The following is a 239-nucleotide window of genomic DNA, read 5'->3' as shown; positions in this document are numbered from 1 at the left end:
CCCAACTGCATCCGGTGAACAGCAGCGTCTTCCCTGCAGAACATCAACTCATGAGGCGCCGGTAAGTCTCCTCGGGGGGCTCGAGGCGATGCTGCTGCTTGACCAAGCCCTTCGTCAGCGCTCGGTGAGCTCCGGCCCGGCTGGAGGGCGTCGCGCGGAACACAGGCAGGTCGGCCGGCTTGCGCAGGCTTGGGCGAGGCTTAGCTTAGTGATGGATCATGTACACTTTTCCATGTTGT

The 239-nt window shown here is 62.3% G+C and overlaps 1 protein-coding gene across 1 annotated transcript in view; it reads right to left on the bottom strand.

Annotated features, from left to right (window-relative positions):
• LOC119590386 (protein O-linked-mannose beta-1,2-N-acetylglucosaminyltransferase 1-like) overlaps nucleotides 1-239 on the bottom strand; it is a 36262-nt gene that overhangs the window by 1849 nt on the left and 34174 nt on the right. Inside the window, exon 14 of the mRNA XM_037939055.1 lies at nucleotides 7-188. Coding sequence (XP_037794983.1) covers nucleotides 44-188 — 145 coding nt within the window. The 3' untranslated portion in view covers nucleotides 7-43. The remainder of the gene's footprint in view (nucleotides 1-6; nucleotides 189-239) is intronic.

Source organism: Penaeus monodon, chromosome 27, assembly GCF_015228065.2.
Source record: "Penaeus monodon isolate SGIC_2016 chromosome 27, NSTDA_Pmon_1, whole genome shotgun sequence".
NCBI lineage: Eukaryota > Metazoa > Arthropoda > Malacostraca > Decapoda > Penaeidae > Penaeus > Penaeus monodon.
This window is presented reverse-complemented; position numbering and strand designations above follow the sequence as displayed.